This window comes from Stegodyphus dumicola, chromosome 3 (genome assembly GCF_044657685.1).
Source record: "Stegodyphus dumicola isolate Sdum_Otavi_A_Nest chromosome 3, ASM4465768v1".
NCBI classification, from domain to species: Eukaryota; Metazoa; Arthropoda; class Arachnida; order Araneae; family Eresidae; genus Stegodyphus; species Stegodyphus dumicola.
In genome coordinates, this window is record NC_140770.1 from 143391606 (window position 1) to 143411226 (window position 19621).

Genomic DNA, 19621 nt, shown 5'->3' on the forward strand with positions numbered 1-19621 from the left:
CACTCAGAATCTTCTAATTTTATACTCAAATTGACAATTACTCCCTTCTTAATTTCTGCTGCAACAGAATTTTCGTCTGGAGTAAACTCAAAGTCTGGCTATTCTTTCGGAGAGCTTTTCAGAAATTCGGGGCCCTCCCACCAATTGCATTGCCGCAAATGTTCAGGCGTACAGCCACGAGATGCCACATCTGCCGGATTCAATTTCCCAGAGATATGTCTCCAACATTCCTGCTTCGAGAGTTTCCGAATCTCCTTTACTCTATTATTCACAAATACTCCCCAGTTTTCCTCTCGTTGTATCCAGCTAAGAGCCACAGTAGCGTCTGTCCAGTAATATATCGGGACATCGACTAAGCACAGGGTTTCAACAGTATACCTTGCCAAGCGTGTACCTAGAACACAGGCTAGCAACTCCAAACGCGGAATAGTTATTTTCTTTAAGGGCGATACCCGTGATTTTGCTATGACGAATTTCACGAAAACTTTGTCTTCTTCCATACTTCGTAAGTAAATGACAGTTGCATAAGTAGCTTGACTGGCATCGCAAAAGACGTGTAGAGTCCATGAATCCTTATTTCCATGACCCATGCGACGAGGTAATTTAAGGCTGGAAAGACTAGGCAACCTTTCGTACCATTTCTCAAATCTTTTTTGAAGTTCATCCGGTAATGGCTTATCCCAGGTCGATTTTGTTGCCCAAGCCTCTTGAAGAATTAATTTCGCAGGTAATATGACGGGCACAAAGAAACCTAGCGGGTCAATAACAGCATGGATTAGAGACAATAGTCTCCTTTTGATAAGTCTCTTTTAACGATTTCTCTTTGGACGGATATTGTAAGGTTGTCATCTCGTCGGTCCCACTGCAAGCCTAGAACTGCGGAGAATGGATCACTATCTTCAGCTGCTAGCTCTTGATCACCATATTGATTAAAAGTCCACATTCGTAGATCCATTTTGGTTTCTGCCATAATAGTAATCGACTGGCTCATAAAAACCTTTAGCTCTTCGTTATCATCGAATGACGTGACACAATTGTCAACATAAAATGATTTGGCAAGTTTATTCGCAACAGCTTTAAATTCAGGTGAAACGTGGGACAAATGAAATGAAATCACAGCTGCCAATAAATAGGGGCTACTAGTTAACCCAAAAACAACCCTCTTGTGACGAAACACTTTAATTCTATTATTTACCCACCACAAAAACTTTAAGTAATTTTGATCCTCACGCTCTACCTTAATCTGTAAAAAGGCCCGCCTAATATCGGATGTTACACCAATTGCCTTTTCCCTAAACCGCATTAGAATGGCTGAGATTTCTACAAGGTTTGGACCTTTTATCAAGCAATCATTTAGCGAAAGCGAACCAACGACTTTGCTCGACGCACCGAATACAAGCCTAATCTTGGTAGTAAGGCTACCTAATTTTATTACTGGATGGTGTGGTAAATAATGCCCTCCGTCATTCTTTACTGATTTTGGGACAATTTCTATGACATCTTCCGCTAGCCATTCGTTAAATACTGTACTATAATCAGCAAATTTATTTAATTTTCTCAATTTTCTCGTAGTAGCAAAGAGCCTTTTTTCTGCAATATGCCAGTTAGAGGGAATATCAGGAGGGTATTTTAGAGCCCAAGGTAAACTCATGCAATATCTACCATCTCCGGTTCTGCGAAGGCCCCTAAAAAATTGCTCTTTCGCTGCTTGATCTTCTGTGACCCTGGAAATGCTTTGCGCATCATCTGCAATGCCGATAGTTTCTAATTTCCACATAAAGGAAGGTTCCATTTCTTGAATAAGAAGATTAGTTACTAACATAGATGGGGTACCCTCAAAACTTTGGATAATCTTTCCTTTCGATTCCCCGCACAGCGTCCATCCCAGTTTAGTATTTATGGCTGTCAAACCACCCTCAAGCTGAATTACTTCACTAGTAAGTATTTGCCCATAAATATCACTCCCTATGAGGATTTCTATTTCCGGGTGACCCTCACCGACATCTGAAATCCAAATTCTGTGTGTTTTTAATTCCTTCAATAACAGTCCTTTAGGTATGCGTGGTATGCCTCCACAAATGGTATTTTGATCCAGAAAACTAAATTGTTTGTACACTTTGTTTTTCTCAATCGGGCTTAGACCTATAGAATATCTCTTGTGAATTTTTGACTCAGTCTTTGTTCCGCCAAATAACGCGTGAGTTAAAGTTTCAGAGGAAGTGCTTTTCAGGTTTAAAGCTTCAGCTGTGGCTTGTAAAACGTAAGATCGTTGGGATCCACAATCCAAGAGGCACCTGACCACCTTCTTTACAGTGCCTACAACTATTTCAACCATTAACGTCATAAGAGTGATTTCATTCCTGCATAAGGGAGAGAACATTGTACTTTGTACCATTACTGACTCGTTTCGTTTTTCCTTATTGTCAGCATTGTTTTCTGATACCTCCGGGCATAAAATTATAGGGTGAGATCGCCTACACAAATAGCATTGAATAAACTGTGAACACTTCTTCGCAAAATGCCCTGGTTTAAGACAGCGGTGGCAGCATTTTAATTCTCTTAATTTGTCTAATCTTTCCTTTAAGCTCATCGATCGAGCTGTAAAACATTCTTTGCTTTCGTGAGATTTTCCGCAAAAAACACATTTTTGTTCTTTGGCAGCAACTAGACTTGCTGCGCTAGCGATTGGTTTTTTGGTCTTAACTTTTACATCTTTAGAATGTTCATTGCGCGAAGTAGAAGAAATTTCAAATCCAGACCTAGCTAGTTTAACTCTCTGCTCTCCTTCGACCTCTTTACGCAAAAATTCCAGGAGATTTGTGAGACGTGATCCTTCTTTACTGAACAAAACGCTTTTCTGCCATACTCGAAGCATCTCAGCAGACAGACAAGACTCGACCATGGGATATAACCAGGAAACATTAGTATCGAGGGCTAAGCCTAAAGACTCTAGAGATCTTAGATGGGATTCGATTTTGTCAAACAGTGACACTAGCGGCAACCGATCCTTCCCTTGTGAGCGTACATTTTGGATAATTAATTTTAACAATTCCCTCACATATATCTCAGTTAAAATTTCCTTGTTTCCAAAACGCTCCTCAAACGCAGAAATAGCTTTCGGGTAATTTTCAGACGTTAAAGGAGAACTATCTATCAACTCACTAGCCCGAGTTCCGGGTAACATTGATTGAGCTAAATAATGGAATTTGTCAACGTCATTAAGCTCCTTATCCTCATGGATCTTCTTAAATTGACCCCAAAATGTAAGGTAACTTAATAATTGTCCATCGAATTTTTTAATTTGAATTTTCGGCAACTTGTACCGTTTTTCATTAGAAGCACTTATGCTACTATCCGTGTTAGAACTCGTATTAACACTACGGTCAACCGCATTATCTATATTCTCTTTCACCCGACGATTAAGCGTGATAAACTCATCTGAATATTCTTCGCAACCTATGACCTCTGTTTCCAGATCATCGTAAGCGGCTTTTCCCTTAATCATTGAATCTAGTATTTCTGAATCGCAAGATCTCAACTCAGCAATTATCATCTGCAACTTCAAAATTTTGTCTTTCAATACATCTCTATCCGCTTGAACATCTTTACAAAGTTCGGTTTTTAGAATCTTAGCCGTCCTAGTAAAGGCACTGCGTGCCGTTGCACGCTTTTTCTTCAACATATCAACATTCATTTTATCTTTAAATGCAGACCCACTTAAAACTCAAAATCTGTAATGTTATCATCAATCGGACAAATCCTCAAAAACGTCTTTACTCAGCAATTCTAAAAATATAACTCAATATAATAAAAATGAATAACAATATGTCATTACATTCATAATACAGCAAAACAAAATAATTTTGAATATCACAGTAGAAGATTTAACGTATAACCTTTTGTACGTTTACTCTGCAGACGATTTAACGCATAGCATTTCGATTGAAAATTGAAAGTAATTTGAATACAAACACGAAATTCAACATTGCAGACGATAAAACGCATTGCGTTTCCAAATAACACTTAAATTAATATTTAATTCTACAATAATATAATATAGCAAACACAAAACTTTCTCAACTATATTAATATAATAATCCCAACACATTCGAATCAGGATCGCAATCCTGGCTGGCTCGCCATTTTGTTATGTCTAGGAGCAAAAACAATTTTACTTTACACCTGACTGCCACTAGCTCCGACATAGCAATGTGAATACTCTACATCTAAAATTTTAAACACCATTCCAGAATTTTAAATGTTTATGTAATAGAATTCTATTAATATATTTGCAAGTTATACACTATAAAGACAATAACAAAATTTGAACTTATCTGCACCAGCGTGAATAAGCCTGGCATAATATTCTGAACTCGACGCAACTTTAGGAGGAAAATTACCGCAAATTCAACCACAAGGATTCATCCCTTCCAACGCAGCTAATTTTCTAAATATATTTTACTAATATCTGCAGCGGGACAGCGGATTCATTTCATTCACCCAAAACTCAAATGTGGTGACGCAATAGTATCGCAAAAGACGCAAAAAAACATCGACTCAAAATCAAAATATCTAAAAACTATAGAATATCATCCGCTGTTGCCATTCCAGCACTGCCAAGTTTTTCTTCCTGCAGCTGTTGCCAGACTTATCCTTGCTGTATGATGAGAGATACAACAGATATGCTCATTTTAAAATTAATTTGCGATATTGTTGTTCAACTGAATTTTATAGTTTGAGAACGTAGATCAGAATATTTAATAAAGATAACACACAAAACGTTAAATAAACGCCCCTCTGGACGTAATTTAAAATTTGAACCCTTTCTTTTTTTTTTTTTTTTTTTTTTTATTTTATTTTTTTAGAAGACTCGCTAATTATTTATCGACGATGAGACCAACATGGTATGCTTTCAATTATTTTACCTGGCTAATCTAGCTTTATCATAATATTGTTACGAATTTGGTATTTAAAAAGCTAATGTTAGTTCAATTATAAATTAAATGGTTTTGTTTCTCGCGCAGTGCAGCGCGTGACGAATATTAAAAGAAAGCTAAGCCGGAAAATTGAAAATACAAGAGCGCGTGCATTAAATAAATAAATATCTCTTTTTGATTTCGAGAAAGTACTGGAAAATTTTAGCGCGTGATTTTAAAATCTTATAAAAGGAGGAAAACATCTCAGTTTGTTTGTAGTTGCTTAGTTTGTTGTTGTTTAGAAAACTGCTCTTGTTGATTGTAGCGAATTCGCGGATTAGCTTTCTTTAGCTGTTTTGAATTACGTTCTATTGGACATTTGAGTAGTTAACAGAAAACTACTGTGAGATATTGTAATACTGCATGATAGAGAAGATTTAAGCATTTTTGTTGTGATAATAATAAATTTTTGTTCATTTTTCATCGGACTTGTGCATTCATTTCATAATGAACCCGTACGCACGCAACAATATTTAAAATTTTGACTTCCTAGATTTTGGAAGCATTAGAAGAAAATCAAAAATTTTTAATTCTGTTTCTTTAAATCTGATTTGGTTTATTAGCTTGCTTTCAAATGCTATTGAAATCTCTTGCAACATTTAGTATTCTCTAACTTTTATTTAATAATTTCAAATTATGGTACTCTTACTTCGCGCATTTCTTGGATAAGGAACATATTTGTAAATGCATTAGATAAAAATATACATAATATAACAAAATGATATCTGACATTAAGTACTTGTTTTCAGTCTAAAGGGACTTTGTCCCTGAAGGACTATTGTATTCTAAAGATATGCTCATTTTAAAATTATTTTGCTGTTGAATTGAATTTTGTGATTGTGCGAAGAACATGATATTTAATAAATAAAGGTAACACACAAAACGTTAAAAAAACGCCCATTTGGACGTAATTTAAAATCTTAAAACTTTCAGGGGTGGCTTTTTTTTTTTTTTTTTTTTTTTTTTTTTTTTTTTTTTTTTGTTAACTTTTTATTTCTTGATTTTTTTTCGTACTTTACCACTTTATCAACTCTTCGGCATTTGTAAATAACAAACTACAGCAGATTAAACGACGCTGCATAACATCAAGAAATACTGTAACATCAAGAAATATTGTAACATTTTACTTACGCTCTCTTATCAGAATTTTTGTAGCCAATATTTCATGAGCCGCACTAATTTTAGCTTTGATTTTTTGAACTTTGCGAAGGATATGATTGATAGCACTTTCTTTGTCCTGTAAATAAAAAGAAAGGGATGAATAAAAAAAAGGTTTGTTATTTAAAAAGGTTTGTTCTGTTGGTAAAATTATATTGTCGTGTCATTTCTCCTTTACAATTTACCTCTTTTTCTCTCATCATAATACCCCCAACGCCCTTTCCTCCCCTGTTCCAGGCTTTATAATCAGTATCAGTATCAGTAGCAGGCGCAGCCCGACCCGTCTAACCAAACAAGTTGGTCTTATGGTCATGACAGGCCATGCCCATTTCAACAAATGAAAAAATGAAACATAAAATATCTAAATGAGAATAATCATGTGTAAATAATAATTATAAACATAAAAGTGAAGAGAAGGAACAAATAAACAAATACAAACATTTAGACAAGAGCAGACACTAAAGACAAAAACAAAAAAGCGAATAGCAAACACAAACAATGGTAACAACAAATTATTAAAATATACCAAATAGTGATAGCAATACAATGCAAATATCATACACTGATTCCCACTGCCTGGCGCTCACCGTCAATAAATTTCATCGCAGATTTACATAATTGGGCGAAATCTTTATAGCATAAAAAGAGATTTTCAAAATCAATATTTTTATTGTTTCTTAAGCCATCAAAGTAGGGACAGACCTCGAGGAAATGCTTAGCATCACCAAATTGATCACATAGTTTACATTTATCGTCGTTCTGTATCTTAAACCTAGCGAAGTATCCCGGGAAACGCCCATGTCCGGTCAGAAACTGGTTAACTTCAAAATCATTAAAGATTTTTTTTTTTCCTAATCAGTTCTAAATGCTTCAAATAGCGACTTTTCCTTTCAGAAGAATTCCATTGTAACTGCCATTGCTTAAAATAATACGAATAAATAACTTTAGCTGCTATTTTTTTTTTTTAACCCTGAACATAGGGCGTCCCGAAGCACTCCCTATGGCAGCCTCTTTTACGAGCACATCCGCTCTCTCATTACCGTATATTCCGATATGGGCTTTAACCCAACCAAACTTAATATTAAAGGATAAGGATAGTTTTGGGTAAAGATCTTTAATATCGATAATCAGACCATTATTATTTTCTGCATTATAAAGTGCATTTAAACAAGACATGCAATCTGTAAAAATATAGAAGTTAGAATTTCTTGCAAAATTACTTTTCAATATCCATTTGAGGGCATAGAGGACGACGATGGGCTCGGCTTGATAAACAGAGTTATATTTTTCAAGGCCCAATTTATAATGATAGATCTCAGTATTAAAATAATATACAACAAAAGCCGAACCCACCCCGCCCTCATAACCCATAGGCTCTCCCGCCCTCATAACCTCGCCTCATAGGCTTAATAATCAGTGCCCAAATTGCATCACCAGTTGAGTATCATATTTTAGTTCAAATTTAATTTTTGCCTAAAACAATAAGTGGTTCACTGTACTGTGCGGAAAGATTTTGAAAATCAAAACTGCTTACCAAAGATAATTATGATTATAACTTTGAATACTATCCGCTTGCGCGGCCAACCTCCAAAAATAGTCATCATAAAAATAAAGAAAAATACATAATGATTTTAATGCCTTCACTTAGTACTATTTCATAAAAATATTTAATATTTCTAATTAGTCGTTAGATTCAATAGTAGAAAAAATAAGCTTAAGAACTTCGTTTATCTTATACTAGAAAGCCCGTCGGTCATACGAAATGACCGCTGTTTTAGATATCATAAATTGTAATTGAAATGATTTGTGCAAAGGTGTCTGCTAATTCCAACTGAATTACCCAGGGCAGGCGGCGAGGACGTCTCTTTGCTTACTGCCCCACGTGGTTTCCCCCTTCTACTTTCTTAATTGCTTAAAGTAGAGTGCAATGAAGGAAACCACTGGCGGTACACTTCTTAAGAACCACCGCTAGCTCAATAAATAAAGGTGATTTAAATAATAAAATTTTAATTCACATGTCAAAGATCTCTTTGTACACAACATTTCTTGTGTAGATCTTTTCATCATTTTTAAGCTCGCCTTGCAGAAGTCCATCCATTATTTTTAATTTTACGTCTGTTCTTTCACGAACTCTTGAGCAGGCAACATAAAGTTGGCCGTGTCTAAATGCTGGCTCAGGTAAAAATATGCCAACACGCTTAAGGCCCTGAGACTTATTGATGGTCATAGCAAAGGCAAGTTTTACAGGAAATTGTCTACGCCTCAATTGAAACTGCAACCTTGTGCCGTGGCAACTTCACCTCACTCGCTAGTACAGTTATGCAAGCAACGAATAAACTATCGCCGACAAACACACACTTAAGCCGCATATATGTATGGGGTGAAATAACATTATCTCCTCCGAAACGGCTGGGTCACGGCCTTAGCGAAGCACGCCGTTGGATTCCGCAGGTCCGTGGCATGCCATTTTGACCATTCGTCTTCGAGGTACTTTAATTAGCCGAGATATTAAATAAAAGCTAATTTTCCCCCTACGTTTTCCCTACATTTTCCCCTTTCTTTCTTGGGTTTTCCCTATTAGAGGCATTTGGCTACGTGCCAAATTCTTTTTTCTCGAATACCTACGAAACGGTGCCGAGTTGAAATGCGAGACGCGTAGCCTCGGATTCTAAAAAATTCTCCGAATCCATCGAGACCTTTCTCATCTTCGTACGACTTTAAACTGAGGAAACGTTAATTTCCGCGCTCATTTTTCCGAGTGGCAACAATAAACTATCGGCGACGCACACTTAAGCCGCTTTATATAAAAGATAATGATTAGAAAAGGCAAATCTAAGTTAAACCTCCGTACCAAGAAAAATATCTACATCTCACTTATTCGCCCAATAATCCTCTATGCAGATCCAGCCTGGGCTACTGCCCGAAAAATAGACAGACAAAAATTAATTGTTCTTCAAAACAAAATCTTACGTAGCATAGTGAACGCACGCGAAATTGTCAAATTCACAAAGACCTGGAGATCAACCCAATTCACGGCCAAATCCTAATTTCTGCACACAACTTCTTTAAAGATATAAGAAATTCTCCCTATGAAGCTATTAAATCGCTTACAGACTATAACTCTACTTTTGAGCACGTAGTGAAAAGACCTCGAACGATCCACCACAATTCTAAGTGATAGTGAATATTTTGTACAAAATTTTTATTTTACTATTACTCTTCAGTTGCTGTTCAAGAAAAATGAACTTTGCAAAGTTAGGACTTTATTTTTCATTAATGAATTCTTCATTTTACTACTTATTCAACCAAGATTTTTACTTTTACTTTTTATTTTTACTATTTCGTATCGTATGTTTTAAAATCAAAGTCAGTGGTCAACACCAAGTGCTTACTCTCACTCATTAGCCCTAGTGAGACTTATTTTCGCCTTTTACAGTTTCCTATTCATTTAATGATTATATCGCAAGTTTAGATGATTTTCAAGTGTTTCAAAAGACATGGGACTCTTAAATTCACAGATAGATGTTGCTTTTACTATGTTCGAACTTTATTTATTTCCAAAAAATTTTAAAAACTTCATTTTTAGAACTCTGACTCCTCGACCAATCTTAATGCCGGATGCCGATCACGTGTTTCTGTTCTTCTAGACTCACCCAGAAGCTTAGACTTTCATTTCGCCTCTCGCCGCCATTGATATAATCACCCATGATATGCCCTGATATGCAATTTAGCATAACTTATTTTATGAGTTCTCTCATTTATTGATCTCGCCTTCGGGCGTGGTGTATTTTTAAATACACCTCTTAAATTTTTAACTTTATGGCCTATGGTATAATAATATACTGGTAAGAACTCCTAGTAGCTAAAGCCGGCAGTAAAGATATGATCCAAGATCCAAGAAAAGGCGAAGAAAAAACAAAATGTGCGTGTCGTGGACGCTTTTTATAGCTTATCAATATCCACTTCTACAGAATGCTAAGTATTACCACACTTTTTTTTTTATATTCGCTATACTATTTATATTTGGAATTGATAAAACTTTTCAGATTTGCTATGGATACCTTTATCTTTGACATTTGTTATTGCTCGGAATTTTAAAATTAAATTTCACATTTTTGACTGATTTCCCCCCCCCTCTTCTGACATGTTTACTCGCAAAGTTTATACTTACTGTTAATAGACAAAAGAACTAATTCAGTATCCGAAAACACTGAAAAACATTAAAATGTCTAATTTAATTATTATTTGTTTTGAAACTGAAGATAGTAACGATTTATAAAACAATTTCAAATTGAATCCTAAGTTTTAAATATTTTACTTTCGAAAACAAGAAAAATGTTATTTATATATATTTACTAGCCGCTAAAGCGGCCAGCCTTAGTCTGGCTTTTAAATGTACCAGAAAAATGCTTAAAGGGAACACCCATCATTAAATTTAAAACCTGCACAGAATTTTACTCAACAGAACAACTTTATCAAAAAAAACTAAATAAATAAAAATATATCACATATTAAAAAAATTACAATGAAATAAGCAATATCCCTTAATACAAATATTAATTATCCTCTTAAATAAGTTAACCAACTTCCCGTAGCAACAAAAAAAAAAAAAAAAAAAGAACATGCTAAACTTTTCAGTATCTTAAAAACAGTGAAATAAGCAATAAATATTTCATCTCATATTTTCAACAGTCAGCAATCGAGTGTACAAAGCATTGAATGAAAATTTGTTGCCAAAACCCCATTTCTAAAAGAATTTTCTAAAAGAATGAAACTATTCAAAATGATGCGATTTTATCAGAAAAGATAAAATTTTTTTTAAAAAAATCTGATTCGAATTTCCAAAAAAATCGCTTCGAGGTGCACTCTGACTCTGGTCTAGATACACCTATGTACCAAATTTCATAGCCCTGAGTCTATTTATTAGCTTACGCGCAGCACAAACGAAAGACACACACAGACACATTCTTTTATTATATGTAGAGATAATTGTAATTTAAAGATTTTAGTAATGCAGTCAATAGTATGTTATAAGCCTTATTATTATTATCTAAGTTGTCATTTGCTCTCTGCGAGCTGTTGTGATGTTAGTTTTATAATTATAGTTAGATTAATGAGCTTTAGGGAATGAGTTGCTTACTTAAGTTATTGTTTACTTTAAATTATTTCCATCTTTAGGAGGGACATCAGGATCTTGTTTAATATGATTCAATAAGACAAGCAGAAAAGAAATGGCGAAGAGGAAAGAAGGGCGAAGAGAAAATACTTTTGTCATGGATGCACTCAGTTGATCAATGTTTACGTTTACAGCTACCAGCTACGCTGACAAGTTAAAACATTATGGCTGGTACTTTGTTGCTCAATCATCTCAAGCAAAATAGCTGCAACCAATTGTGCCATGGATTTTACAAGTTCTTGGTACGTGTCCGGAGAAAAACTATACGAGGTTTGGAAACAGAGGATCAATTTTCCAAAGATTACGAGGAGGCGATTGGTAAGTTCTCAGCTGGCGTTCTATAGCATCCCAGTTGAGCCCAGTGGAATTAATATTCAAAGAATAAGTGCCCAGGACATCAAGGAATTCATCAATATGCATAACTAACCACTGTAGCGCAATTTGAATTGCAAAAAAAATTTTGTCTTGCTGCAAGAGGGGGGAGAAGAGTAATCATGAATAGTGTTATTGGTCAGCAAATTATGTCCACGTAGTCCACAGCTATCGTCGTGAGTTCAACAACAACTACCGCCCATTAGATTGCTCTTTAAGGCATAACATCTCCATAAACAGTCAGTTTACATCCCGTAACATATGTCGATCAGCTATTTGTCTGGAACAGGTTGTACGCTAACAAGACCATGAATATGATTTCCATTGTTGCATGCTCCAATCCCAAAGCTTAAAGGCCCTTTACAATCTTAAACGTCAATGTTGAACATGTGAAGAAAATATCTGATGTGGATACGCTGAGATTCACTTATATCTTGAACCTGCAAGGTATATTTAGCTGTCAGTTTAGCCACGTATAGAAACTCATCTGCCTCACCATATAGTCTCTGGCATTCGCATTCATTGCTCAGGCGTTAAACGTCTAACACCTTAGTATATACTACCAGTTTCATCATATTTCTACTAATAATACAACATTCGATTTCCCAACAAAGCTGACCCATTTCGGATACTCTCGTTTCTAACCTTTGGGCCATCTTAAGCCCCGTTCACAAGAGCAGATTCGACCGGTAGCGAAAACCGGTTCTTCCAATGTGTCCCAATCACATGGGAACAAACATTAACTGCCTCGCCGAATTGGAGGCAGAACTTGGTTGAATGTTCCTTACCTCTCGGGAGCAGGGCAAATGGGGAGATTTCCCGTACTATACTGCGCGGTTCACTTAATTTTAGTTACTGCTCGCTGGACTGTCAGCGAAACAATCGCACTGATAGATGTCTGGAGATGTGATAGCATCCCCCAAAAAAATTAGAACTGTACAAGATACGGAAATTATAGACAAATACAAACAAGGTAATCTGATGCTAGGTATTCCAGAAATATCGTTCAAATTAAAACTAAAGTTAAGACAAGTGCATATCGGCTTCAACGCGACAAGGGACTCGGTACCTTTTGAATGATTTTTTTTAATTAAGCATTTTTATCTATTTTTTATGAATATTATTAAATGGTTTTGTGAGACAAAATAATTTTAAGCTGAAAAAAAGTTTTTGCTAGTAATTTTTTTTAATTTAAATTTTTGAAGAAAAATTCTACAATTAAAATGTATTTTTTCTTCTACAATTTTCAATGTCTCCCCCCCCCAGTTTTTTTATTGTATTTATTAGAGTGTTCTTAATAACTTCAAGGAATGATTTTGCAATTAATGAATTAGTTTCTGAGAAAAAAATAAAAATGCACTTTTATCTAAAATCTTTAAAACAAATATGATCTCAGTCACATTTTCATTTCAAATAATTTTTCTTTTCAGTATTTTGCAAAACCCATCCTTGTTTCTATAAAGTATATAATTTTAAATAAGCAGTGAAATAATAAATAATTTAATCCGTACCTGTATATGTTTTAGGACTTAAAGTAAAAGGATTTATCGAAAAAAATGCAAAAGGTTTCTCAGTTTGCATTTGCAGTTTAAAGAATACAAACTGTCTAAATAGACATTTAATCATTTCAAATCTTTGAAATTTTATTACTGAATTTCAATACACACACATATATATAAATCAAACCTAGTGCTATTTGTTCAATTGGTAAATAAACTGGTGTGCAAACCTTAAGCAACAATGTAAAAATTTAGCAGATAGCCATGAAATTGCAGAAAATGAGGTCTGGAGATCAGCACAATGAACACGTAAGTCAGTAGAAACGTCATGCGTATGCAAATATCAGGAACGAAAAGTCAGAGGCGACGTGAGCGTACACAAAACGCGTGATGTCGGCGCACGCAGCTCAACAGTAGAATCAAAGGAAGAACGGAGACGCAATTCAACATATTCGCTGCAAGTGCCAGTGAGTCAGTTCGTGAAGTATGGATAGAAGAAATCACCTGGACGACTTCACACTTGGAAGAATGATCGGAAAGCTGCAGGAGGGGCGTACTGTTACCAGTGTAGCTGCAGAGTTCGGAATCAACAAAAATGTCGCTTCGCGCGCTTTGGAAAGCGTTCCAAACCACAGGTACAGCCGTTAGAAAGGTTGGTGGTGGCCGCCCGATGACGATAACCGCAGGGGATGACCGATATATCGTCCTGCAAGCGAAAAGAGATCGACAGCGGTCAGCAAGCGCCATTGCTCAGCAACTCTGCACAGCAACGGGACGACAAGAGTCGCGGTTTACTCTGGCCAGACGCCTTCATAAAGGGGGCCTTTTCGCCCGCCGTCCTGAACGCTGCCTCCCGTTGAAAGTTGGCCACCGTTTACATTGGTGCAGAGAGCACAAAAACTGGACAACTGATCAATGGAGTCGTGTCCTCTTTACGGTTGAGAGTCGGTTCAGTACCAGAAGCGATTCTCAAAACGTTTTGATTTGGAGAGAGGTTGGGACCCGGTTTTATCCCAGTAACATCAAGGAAAGACACCGCAACGGTGGTCCTGAAGTTCTTGTCTGGGGAGGCATTATGCTGAACGGGGAACTGAGCTCCACGTTTTCCACAGAGGGTCTGTAACCGGGGATCGCTATTGTGAGGAGGTACTCCTTCCCCATGTCCGTCTGTTCCGAGGTGCCATTGGCCCAGACTTAATTTTTATGGATGACAATGCACGGCCACATTGGACTCTTGCTGTTGAGGAGCTACTGGAAAGTGAAGATATCACTCGAATGGATTGGCCAGCGTACTCCCCAGATTTAAATCCCATCGAACATGTGTGGGATGCTTTGAGGAGACGCATTGCTGCACGCTCACATCATTAAGGAACATCTGCTTGTTGTTCTTCCTCTTGGACAGACAATCATGAGTCACGGTACTATGCGTTCAATAAAGCTTGTTTTTGTTTGATTCCATATCGTATGCATTGTATTCCTTTTTCAGTTCCGATGTTTTCGTCGTCCTTTACGTACATAATACTCTCCTTCATTTCTGCATTTCATGTCTCTCAGTTGATTTCTCGTGGAGTTATGGCAAAATACCCTGCTGTTGCTTAAATTTTGAAACAGTATTGAATTCAGTATTGATTCAAAACACTGTATTTGAATTTCAGTACACACACATATATATATATAAATCAAACCTAGTGCTATTTATTCAATTGGTAAATATAAACATAAATTACAAACCCTTTTTTAAAATTTTATATGGCCATAAAAATTGCAAAATATCATAAACAAGCAGAATTTTTCTTTACCTGCTTTTGTTTTGTAAAACACGTTCAAAACAATTTTAATACATTAATTAATTATAATATTGCTGCGTGCGTACGGGTTTGTAACAGATTGATAATAGTTCGTAAAGGATTGTTATTGCAATCAAATCCGATGATAGCTTAATTAAATTTATTTTATCAACAGAAACACTCCAAAGTTCTGGAATTTTCGACAGAAATACTCGTACAAGAGTTTAGAATATCACTAAGTCTAATCAGTAATTATTATGCTTCAATCTAATAAGAACGTTAAGCACAACGGAATGCAAAACGCATCTTAAGAAAAAGCTCATAAATATCCCCAATCTCTGAACTAATAAACTGGCAACAATAACAACTTATAAATAATGTCATAAAAATAGTGTGGTATAATGAGATTATTACTTTGAAACCAATGTTTCGAATTGATGCCCAAGAAGAACCAATATTTCCCATTCTGCTTCATTGCATATCTTTTAAAAAGTCAAAACATCATCCAATTAATTTCTTTTATCATTTATTTAAATGCGAAAAGTTTGTTTTATAAGCTGTGAAAGTTTGTAACCGATATATTTTTAGACATGAAATTTTAAAATTAATGGGCGTCTAAAAATATGAACGATTTTCAAAAATTCTAAAATATTTTTTAAAAAATTACGCTAAAAATTTCATTTCATAGAAAAAAATCTAATCCTCTAAAAATCAAAAGCATGACACCACATCCACAAGCAGTGCATGTACAAAGTTTGAGTTCTATATCTTATCGGGAAGCAGTTTAAAAATCCATGACCATCTTTTAACCATAGCGACAAGCACCAAGAGTGAACTAAATAACAGCTTATAAAATAATAATAATAATAATTAAAAAGCATATATTTTTCAGAAACCATTACGAAGGTTCAGGTACCAGTTGCGAAAGTATAGATTACAAAATTAACAACAGTAAACAACGTTAAAAATGTGTAAACAGTATTAGAAATCGAACAATTCGGAGACGTGATTGTTCACAGAGGCTTAGGAAGGAAGACGGTGGTCTTCTGAACGGGTTTCTAAAGACGAAACTCTTTGATATCTTCTTTTTCTCCTCTTGCTAACGGCAGCTGTGCGAAGGAGCGTTGCATGTGAACGGGGCTTTAATGTGGCTTTTATCAAAACTTCTTAAAACAGCAACCTTTACTAATACACACACGCACGTAATCCTTAAGCTTACACCCAAATAATGGCTCAATATTTCCGAGAGTCAATAAATAAAGACTATCAATATCATTCTGGCGAACATCCTGTAACAGTGCCACAGTGATCTTAATCAGTGTGTCAGGAGACGTGGAAATGATTTAAGATCTTTTGTTTTGTGCCGTGACGAAGCTTTCCAAGGGTTGCTTATATAAATACAATTATAAATCCTTTCCGCCAGTCAGTTTTTGAGGTGTACATTATATTTTGACAGGACAGAATGATATGTGTTATGTAAGCACAATAAATTTGTATTGCAAAAATTCACGTTTAAAAAATGTAAAATTTAAACATCGTAATTTAAAGCAAACTTTTCTATGTTAGTGGGAATCCTTAAAATTTAGTCATTGTTATGAATTCAAATATAAGCTGTCTTTTTCTAAGAAAATTCTAAATTAAGTAAATCTAGGAAGTATTTAAGTAAGTCTAGGAAATAAAAGTAAACGAATCTTAAGATTAAAAATCTATCTTAATGCCTTAATATAATTAATTTATGTATCAATTTCAGAACAAAAGCAAGAACAAAAGAAAAAAAGAGGGTTAATGTTATGTGAAATTACTTTAAAAAAAAAAAAAAAAAATTCACTTACCACGACGTAGTACCTATTAAATCAAGATAGCTTATTTTTGTCTCCTCTTATAACATTTAATTTTAAGTACAAAACATTTTAATGTAACGACAGAGTAATTATGTTTTCTATTCTTATTCATGTGACAGTCATTGACTTGCTTCTTTGGTTATCCAGTTACAGAAAAGTTTCAAAAACCGAAAATATAACTCAAATACAAGCTACAAACACAATAGGATGTTTTTTTCTGTCGCAGTTTTTTACAGTTTGTAATGTTTAAATATTCATACAAATGTATAAAAAATTGAGTTATGATCCTTATTATAAATCCTTTCCGCCACTCAGTTATATTCTTGTCCTGAATGAAATAAGTGTTAAATAAATAAATTGAATTCCCTTACCATTTCTGGATGGTAATCATCTTCTAAGTTCATAATCAGATTACTTATTTTGCGTATCTCTCCTTGGACGTTTATCTTCCTTATTATTAAGGCGCAAAATAAGAAAAAATAATTTTAGACAGGAATTTAATATATTCTTTTAACTGCATACATTACAGAAAATTTTTTGATAGAAAAAGGATTTAAATAATAACTTAGCAAAATACATTATATAACACAAAAAAGCAATGCACCAAGGCGGAGTTATCAGATAGGACTAAACTGGTAGATGTGATGTACATGCAAATTGAAAACGAAACGTTAACAGCATCATAAGAAACTAAATTTTTCATTCAGGAAATTACAGCTGCAACAGGAAGAAAAACTCAATATGCGTTGGCCCACCTCTGATCCTGCAGCAAACTTTCGGCTGAGCATTGAATTGTAGATCTCCTGCAAGATTGCTTGCCATGCACACCAACTGGAGAGTTAGATCTGGCCCATTCAGGGACGAACAAAATCTTCTGCTGATCACAGCCCAAATGTACATGAGCACATATCTGGCGATCTTGCCGACAATGGAAAAGTATGAAGATAAGCCCTGGAAAAGAGTGCCGTGTGCGACCAGGCATTATACTGTATAAATATAAGTCCAGGGATCCGTGAAAGGAAGGGCAACATTACAGAGCGTAGAATGAAGCTACCGTGCTGTAAGCGTCTCACGCATGACAACCAAAGAAATCCGGCTAGCAAACGAAATAGCACCCCATACCATAACTCCTGGTTGTCGAGCTGCATTGCGAACGACAATTAGGTGAGTATCCCTCTGCTGACTTGGATATTTCCAGACACGTCTTTGCTGGTTATTAGGGCTCATTTCGAAGCCGGATTCATCGCTGAAAATAGTTCTACTTCAGTCTGTGAGATACCAGCTCGATTGCACCCAGCACCACTGCAAACATGTCAGGCACTGTGCAACGGTGAGAGGCAGTCCGCACAATGACCACCGTGACCTCACCCCTACTGAGTCGTTCCTCAATGCTCAGTCCAATGAATGGTTTTCCGGTTACATGTACATAAAGAACCTTCGGATCGTTGATAAAGAAGCATTAAGGGCTATGAGCTCACATCTCACTATCACTCTGCCCTCGCGTTCTGTCGTTGCTCTCAGTCAACCGCTACAGGGTGGGAATGGGGCAGTGGTTTACCCATTCCCGCCAACATCATCGAATGGTAGCATCACTCAAACTCAAATGTCTAACGATCCTGCTATTTGACCCCCCTACTTTCTTCAGTCCGATTGCACGTCCTCTCTCAAATGGTGACATCTGCTGATACTGTTTCCGAATCCGAAGTATTGGTACAGTCTACGTGGGTCGACGGAGCTCCATTTGCATGGAAAATATTTATACCTTAGTATTAGAATGCTTTCTGTTTTAAGCATCATCTGGATGATCCGTTGAAGTGCGCTGGAGCTGCAGCTATTCAATTACTGGCTGCCAAAAGTTTGCCTATTCTGTCGTAAGGTAGGGGCATACGCACTTTCGTCCCATGCGGATAACTTCTTCTTGGCGAGTCACTTTTTATGTTGTAGAGTGTAATTATCGAATTTCTATAGCAGAATTTCATTTGTATCTATTAACACTCATTTACTAATGTACTTCTAAATACAAAAACCTACTGCTGAGTAGATAGATGCGTACGCAATATGTAGATAATACAAACTCAAACATATCATAAAAGGAAACATGTTCGTCATCGCACGCTTACCACCAAACTAACCATATATTGCTAATTATGTACGAAAGAGATCACTTAGATGAAAGTCAGAAGTGGGAAGTGAGTCAAACACAACTGAGTCTCCTGAATAGTGTTCAAAGCGTGAACTAATAACCTGTTACCAGTTAGTTACAGTATGGGAACTAACAGTGGACTGTTGAAAATCGTACGAAAGTTATTGAAATTTCCGAAGACCACCATTATTTGTCATTGTTGTCAAGAAAAGTCGTTGCACATCAAACTGGACAATTAATTTGGGATATCTCAGCAGCCACAAGAAGTAGAATAAGTAGATCTATCGCCTCGAAAGGCTTCAAGAGCATGCTTTTCGTGTGAGAAAGCAAAAGTTGGTTTGTCCTACTTTCTGCATCTTCCAAACTCCTAACAGACTCTGAGGAAATTATAGCTGAGTTTAAATAGAAGGACAAAGATTTGAGAAATGTGCATAATAACTGTTTTATTTGTAATATCCTAACTAAAATAAGAGTTCTCTAAAAGCTAAAATACTGAAGAAATGTGTAGTGATTGTTCGCTGAGTTCTTGTGAGTAAGTAGCAATTCCGGAGAAGGATTAAATTACCCTTTTCTTCCAACTAAAAATATATTTACATATGGCTCTTCTTGGGCTTACAAGAAGCCTCCACTTGAGCTTTAACTCAAAATAGAAATAATAAAACTAATCTA

General features: G+C 35.8%; 1 protein-coding gene across 1 annotated transcript in view; it reads right to left on the reverse strand.

The window, feature by feature from the left end:
- The window catches only part of LOC146998104 (uncharacterized), a 42996-nt gene that overhangs the window by 7325 nt on the left and 16050 nt on the right, over window positions 1-19621 (reverse strand). Inside the window, exons 3-4 of the mRNA XM_085812365.1 lie at window positions 17181-17255; window positions 6108-6213 (exon numbers count right to left, since the gene is read on the reverse strand). Of these exons, the coding sequence (XP_085668491.1) occupies window positions 6108-6213; window positions 17181-17255 (181 nt within the window). The remainder of the gene's footprint in view (window positions 1-6107; window positions 6214-17180; window positions 17256-19621) is intronic.